At 35.4% G+C, this 7790-nt stretch overlaps 1 protein-coding gene across 1 annotated transcript in view; it reads left to right on the top strand.

Annotated features, from left to right (window-relative positions):
• The first annotated feature begins 5296 nt into the window (after positions 1–5296).
• map3k19 (mitogen-activated protein kinase kinase kinase 19) overlaps positions 5297–7790 on the top strand; it is a 17932-nt gene continuing 15438 nt past the window's right edge. The window contains exons 1-2 of the mRNA XM_015389572.1: positions 5297–5506; positions 6673–6867. Coding sequence (XP_015245058.1) covers positions 5297–5506; positions 6673–6867 — 405 coding nt within the window. The remainder of the gene's footprint in view (positions 5507–6672; positions 6868–7790) is intronic.

Genomic DNA, 7790 nt, shown 5'->3' with positions numbered 1-7790 from the left:
ATTGAGTTCAATACTTAATTTGCATATTATATAAATGCAAGGCAAAAAGTTAATACTACAATGTCATCTGATGTGAGATTTTGTTAAAATGGTTGACAAAGCAAAAATATTAAGTGCTTGTTATATTTTAACTTTTAATGTATGTAACATGGTATCAGAGTGCTTTGCTGGTTTCAAAGACAACTCCCTAAATTCAGTCTCTAATAAATAAATGTATGGAGTCTATTGTTTACACACTTATTGTGTGGAAGCACAAAGAGACTGGTGCTGTTCTATTGTCACAAGCGCAGTATTTAAAAGATGTTTAAGACTTTTCAACTTCAGCTGAAAAGAGATTGCTTTGTACGCCATTTTAAAAGTATAGAAACCCTGCCCTGCTTTGACTGCAGTTTGTTTTGAGCCTGCAGTGTCAAAAGGCTTTTTTCATCTGAATTCATCTCAACAATGACTCATCTAAAGGGTTTTGTACATTATTCTCTTCCAAACACCTTTGTGTACCACAGTGTGTGGGTGTGTTACATATATTGGAAAGAAATAAAGTGTGAAAATATTTTTTCTAATGTGGTGTAATTTTGTCATAGTGGCCTGTTTGTATGAAATTATTCTAACGCAGATGGAATAATTGTTTAGCTTACTTTGAAATCGCTTATTGATCGAGAATACTGCTGCCTGCATCCTCACTAAAACTTAAAAAGTGAAGCACTACACCCCTGCTCTAAAGTCTGTAAAATGGCTTCCTGTATCTTAGAGAATTTTATTTATAATACTTCTGTTAGTCTAAAAATCACAAAAAGGCTTAGAAATTCATCTCTGACCTTTTGTCTGTGTATAAACCACCAAAACCTCTCAGGTCTTCTGGCTAAAATCTACTTGAATACCCAGAAACAAACATGGAGAAGCAGCTTTTAGTTCATACGCTTCACTGATCTGGAACAAGCTCAGAAACTGTAAACGTGCTTAAACTCTACTGTAATTTGATCTGAATTAAGATATAAATGTATTTGTTTAGAGTGGCTTTTTCCAGTGTTTTCTAAATATCATTGGGTTAAGTTTGTAGTCAATCTCTCTTTCATGCTATTTATCAATTATTAAATGACCTTTATGCCGATGCAATGTACTTTTCTCTGTGTGATTTCCTTTTGTGTTTCAGTTTTCGTGTACTACACTTTGAATTGTCTTGCCTCTGAAATGTGCAATATAAATAAGCTTGGCTTTCTCTTTAAATCTTCAACACTAATCAAAATATGTTTTTGAAGTCTAATGGCTTTCTTTCATAATAAAATGACTTGAATAAATAAATAAATAAAATTCTCGCTCATCACTTGTTTTTCTTTCAAAAAGCCCAACTTTCTTCTAGTCTTTTGTGGCCATCTTAATGAAGGTTTATCAAGTGGGAATGCTTATGCATTCCCACTTATTGTTGTTCACTTTAAATTTTTCTGACTCTAACTAGTCCCGCAGTTTTCAACCGATTTCAACAATTTTGGTATCAAAACGTTCAGCTTGTTCAGGAGAATTGTGGTATGTCTTTTGGTAAAGATATTTTTTGTAGTTTTCGCGTTGTTCTGCTTTTTCTGTGTTTTTTTTGTCCCATTGAAATGCATGTAGAATTCTTAGATTTCAGCAAAATTCAGCTAAAACTTTATCATCTTCGACCTTTAACTACTTCAGCATACTTTCAGCTACAAACACCATTCAACTTTTAAAATGTTTCCGTATCTTTCTGCTATTACTGTTTAACTCAGCTTTTTGCTAACTTTTACAGTTTTGCTTCAGCGAAGCTTCAAACTTTAAAAGAAAATTTAAAGATTTTCAGATTTATAATGGAAGTCTATGGACGGAATTCTTCAACTGCTAGAGTGCGTGCTCTAGCTTTTGAGCTGTTCTGGTTTTTCCAAACCAATTGTTCTCACTCACTCATTTTTCACTCAGTTGAAATAAATTATACATCAAAACGTAGGGATTTTTGTCAGGATTCAGGAAATATAACCCTCATTTGTGTGGCATTTACGGTTTTCTGACAGTTTGGCCCAGACCATGAAGAAGTCCACACTTCCCCAATAGAAATCCAATGAGAGATTTTCCAAAAATCACAGACAAAATCCAAAAGGATACATATTTTCGTATTGCTCCCATTTATTAACTATTTGATGTACTAACATGACACTTGGTATACAACATCGTCAGAACCTTCTAGCACTCACATTGAAGGAATTTCTTCAATATCATTTATGGTTTAGCTGTTTAGCTGACTTGTTCGGGCATAGGAAAACGCTGATTCTGAGAAAAATCCTAAAACTCAAAAAATGCTAATTTTTACATTGTCACCGTGGCCAAGTAGTTTTTAGTAGAAACATGAAAGTTGGCACAGTCGAAGCCGAAGGATGGCTGACGCCAACAGTGAAATAATTTTTTGAATACCTTTTACGGTTTTGGCTCACCGCTCGTTTGTTCGCAGGGAAAGTTTTGCTTTTGAGAGTTCTGCTCTACCATTGTGCTGCATGTTATTCAATGAGACCAGCAGGATTTCTCAAACCTTTTTATTCCTCCTTCCCATTAAGGCTGTGAATGAGCTACAGCCATGAAAGTTACCCCAATCGGAGACAAAGGATAGCTCTCACTTAGACTGAAAGAATTTTTTAGATACCATTTACGGTTTGTCTTCAGCACTCGTTTGTTCGGAGCTGATATTCCCATTCAAAAAAGCCTGAGAGGAAAGCAACGAAAGTGAAGCGCTTTTCTCTCTTTCCCTGAGAGGCTCGTTAAGCGTTGTCAAGGTAACCGAGCTTCAAAGGGATTTTACCTCTGCCACTTTAAACAGCACATTTTAATCTAATGGAGGGAGACAACACTGATTTAACATTTGGAAATGGATACAATATGACTACTGGCCATGTCCCTTCCCTTCACACGCAACCCTGATAGACTTTCAAAATAAGACTCCGGGGACCCTTCAAAATAAAAGCCCCTACATTAAACTCATATTTTTTCCCCAGCATATGGCTAAACATTATGACCCAAACTCAACCACTTTTTTAAAAATGAGACTCTAGGGGGTTTTCAAAACACACTCCACAGAAAATTTCTGTGGAGTGTGTTTCTCCGAAACAGCTTTTTCTAGTTTTTTCAGTCCTTGCTTCTCTACATTCTGAAACCCGACCATGTTCAAGCAAAAGTTTTGATTTATTGAAGCATTTCTTCTATGAATCCCTCATGCATTCAAAGCTTCCTTAAAGACAAGCATTAGCCCATGTGTAACTAACAACAAACAATAATTAAATCTGTTACAGTAAGTTTACTATGTAGAATTTAGAAAAAAACTTTAGTTTTAAAGCATTTGTGTTGCTAATTTGTCCCCCAGACAATGTCTGAAAGCTTTTAGTTTGTTAGCATTGTTAACTTTAGTTTCTCTAATCTTTCTTTATGCAAGCAAACTACTTTAGAATCTCTATAGGGTTTAGGGCAACACTATTTGCAGGCCAATCAACCACAGCGATACCATGTTCATTACAGTAGGTGTTAGTAGTTTGGGCAGTAAGTAAATATTATGTAAGTAAAGAAAATTAACATTTCCATAAGCAGAGGATAGATAACATATCCACCATCCCTATTAGTGCAATAGAAACTATCCCTGTTGCTCATTCACCTTTGCTACAGATTATTTCCTTACACTTAACATCATAATACTAAGAAAAGTTGAAATTTCAAAAGCAAGTTTCTTTATTCATCACTTTTTATAACCTACCTACCATGTGGAGGCCATCTGAGACCATCTGCTTGAAAACTGTAAAGCTAACACTCTGGCCCAGGAGTTTGTAGATCATAACCAAACATTTCTACACCGAAATTTATCTTCGAGGTCTTGTGTAATTCTCTAATCTTTGCAAAACACAATCTGTGGTTTCTATAAATTATAATGATCAAAATTAAGACAATTACATGCTTTAGATATATCGCTAGTACTATATAAATGTTGAATTGAATTATACAAATGAATGAACTACTCAGTGATATTATAATTTATTGCAACCACCTGTATGACCTAATGACCACAGTTGAAAGACATTTCTACGGCTCCATAATCTGATTAAAAAAAAAGTATTTAATACTATATGTAGAATGGGATAGTTATCAAACTGTTATTATATCAATCATAATATTAAACTCAAATAAAAAAATTTGATGCAAATGGGATTGTATGAAATTATTAGAACAGCAAACATTTGCTTGTCAAAGAAAACATGAATGTGAAAAAATGTTTCTTTAAGAAACCAAGCTGTACGTTGATGATTAATACAGCATTGTAAATTATTACCTGCTTCTTTAAATTCATGTGTTTAACATAAACGAATGTGAAGAAGGCAAAGCTTTAAGTCAGGAACCTTTAAAATCAAGTTTTTTTTATTTAAAGTGTTGGGTAGCAAACAGCCTTTGGTAATTAAAAAAAAAAGCACTCATGTCAATTGTTGTCTGTCAACTGTCTCCAAGGCAACCAAGTGTAAACGGACGACAGAAGGCATGCAGGGTGAAAAAACAAGGAAAGAGGCATTGCTTGAAAGGACAGTCAGCTAAAAAGAGCTGAAAGGTTTGTTTGATAAATGCCTACAGAAGCCCAGATGAGACACACAGCTGGCCTATTTATAGTTTGAAGCAAGAGAGGCAAGTGTAAGTAAAATATATATATTATGTTGGTCATATTTTATAGCTGTTTAAATGTTAAACTGTACTACCTACAAACTTATTAAATTTGAAAAATTATGCAGTTTAATGTTGATAGTTGTCTCATAAGTTATTTTGTGTTTTAAGCTCTTATTTAGGATATTTAGTTAATAAAGGACATATGACTATATCTGCATGTGGATCTCATTCACAGAATTATACCACCAATGCTGCAGGCATATTTTAACCTGTAAATCTAATAGTCAGGCAGAATTACTAAATACACTGAATAACATAATAAATAGATGTTAAAATACTGATAAATTAAAATGAGCTCTAGCCAAGAGCTCATCCATTCACGCGTATAAGCTGTCATCTATAGATAAGCTCATCTATGGACAATGATGTGTTTATGGTGATGCCACAACAGTTATAATGAGGGATGTATTTCCAGTCACGCCTTCTGTCTGTTCCCTGTGGGCACCAGTAGATCATTAGGGACTGGCATCACAAGCTATAGTTACACAAACATACAGACTGCCAAACACCGAACAGCAAAATCATTCTTATTCCTTCTAGATATTAGTTCTGGATCTCTTTCTTTCAATTTTGCTCTCTCTCTCGTTTAAGTTGGAGCATGTGGGCTACGGACGAGAAGAAGAGCAGAGACTGTACTCATAGGGAAGATGATATTATGCAGGGAGAAGAGCAGGAGGAAGAAAATTATCAGGTGGGTTTAGGACCACAACTGGAGATCCTGGATGTGCTGGCGGTATCTGACACTGATGATGAAGAAGAACCGACACGTGAGGCCCTCTTCGCTGCCTGTCGAAACAATAATTCAGAGGTGAGCTTCAGAGATACGTAGTTATATGTGTAGTAAACTAGTGCTTTACATTTAAAATTATTTTTTTAAAGCTTTTTAAAAATAGTTTGGTTGGATAAATAGTGTTGTCACATGACAGCCAGTAATTTTCCTCTCAACAACAACAGCAGCTGTTTATGCACATGTAGTGTGTGTGTCACATGATTCGCTTGTTGTTATTTAAGCTCCACCTGTGCATCCCATCCTTTGGGAGTCATGTTGAAGATGACTTCCTGGTGCCATGAGGTAGTCTCTCTAACTACTTTAATGAAGGCATTGAGAGTGAAACTGGAAATATAAACACTTGTAGTTGGTACCAATGTGGGCCTAATTAAAGTCATAAAATCAGCATAGAGAGGCAAGATCTAAGAGTTTATTCTTAAATCCTAAAATTAGTCTATAACAGACAATCTATGAACTAGTGGCCCATGGACCGGTTTGATGTCTGACAATATTTTCCAGACCGGTCTGTAGCTGCAGTAATCTCTGGTTGCTATGGCAGCATTAAACATACCTTTAAAAAACACATGACAAAAACAAGTTGCATGGAAACAGCCAGCGCACAATAGTAGTAAATACGTTAAAGCTCTAAGCTTGTTTTGCTGCGACCAGAAGGTGGGAGTTTACAGTGGAAGGTATCAGGTGACCTACGGTGTCATGGCTGACATTCGTCAAGAATGGTTCAAAGACAGATGTAAGAGAAATATCGGTCATTTTTCCAAATTAAACACCATTTATTCTCGAAAAATAAATTTGTCAAAAATAATGGATGTTTTTATGCTTCTGGTTCAGCCTGGCACCTGATGACACACAGACAAAAGGGTCATATGAACAGCTATTGCTAAGTTTTACATAGTTTTAGGTTATTTTAAAGCTATTTTTATTCTGCTTTTGTAAATGAAAAGAGCATGTTTAAATACTAAATCTATCCATTGTTTGATCATTTGAAAAGTAGTAAAAGATTTACAGTATTATTAGCAAACTGATAGAAAGAGAAAGTAGCTGCTGAAACTGTAAGAAAAGCAAAGAAAAAATTCAAGATCAAACACATTCCCTCTTACCTCGAGAATCAATTTAAATTGTCATCTGTCCTTACATTGATTGTGTGATACATACACTTTTATCATTTTTATTGATGTGCTCAACAGGTGGTGCAGGGGCTGCTGAGGGCCGACGCTGACCTGACTCTGTGTAACCACAGAGAGCAGACAGCGCTCCACATCAGCCCAGCTGTGCTCCAGGAGAAAATGGTGAGGTGGATGAAGAGGCCCCATTTGTCCCCACAGATGCAACTACTGCAGGCTGCCTGGCAGGGAGACCTTGGCTCTGTGAGGCAACTGTTGGTGAGTCTCCGTCCCAAGTCTTAAGGTTTCCCAGATGAGCTACTCAGCAGGGAGCGCAACAGCTATTTCCTGTTATGTTTATTACATCTAGTCGTCAGACTTTGGTCATATTCATTTGAGATTAAACATGTTAACCCATACTACTCAACATACATTTCACAGAGGCCATGAAGTTGTACATTTTCTGCAAACATAAAAGAAAATTTCCTTTGTTCAGTTTTACAATCGGCTGTACGTCATTGTCTATTAGAATAATGCGAGACAGTGATCATCAAACCAGGTACAATTTGAGTTGCATGTGTAAAGTGATCGGAGCTCTTTATTGCATGTGTTTCTTCATAGTAATAAAGCTCATATTCCTATAAGGATTTAACTCTCAACCTGCAAAGTAATTTATTAAATCTGAAAATAATCACAGCATAATATTTATAAATACAGATTATTAGAAAGACAGCTGCAAATTCTTAGTCAATAATAAAGGCTATTGTTGTGGCCATAGAGGAGTAATTGGCCAAATGGCAGATGATGGGGAGGAAGCCTGTGAACATGTGGACTTATTTTGACTCATAGAAATAAAAGATGTTGAATAATATTAATGGTGGAAAAGATTTCTGGGCAGGGAAGCACAATTTAATGCAAAGGGAAGCAATATAATTTTTAAATTTTTAAATGGAGCCACTGCAACAATGTTTTGTTAGGTGTTAGATAAAAGTTGGATTACTAATCCAATAACATTCTGTAATCTCATGCTGTCCTATTCCAGAACTCTCCCAGCTCAGATCAACTCACCTGGGCATGCAGATCAACAATGCTTATCATATTTTTTTTCAACATTTGTTCCTAAAGTCTTAAAAAAAATATATATATATACATATACATACATATAAATATATATATATATATAAATATAAATATATATATAT

Source organism: Cyprinodon variegatus, unplaced genomic scaffold (genome assembly GCF_000732505.1).
Source record: "Cyprinodon variegatus isolate N-32 unplaced genomic scaffold, C_variegatus-1.0 Scaffold466, whole genome shotgun sequence".
Classification (NCBI taxonomy): domain Eukaryota; kingdom Metazoa; phylum Chordata; class Actinopteri; order Cyprinodontiformes; family Cyprinodontidae; genus Cyprinodon; species Cyprinodon variegatus.
Note: the sequence above shows the minus strand (reverse complement) of the source record. Positions and strands in the feature narration are given on the sequence as shown.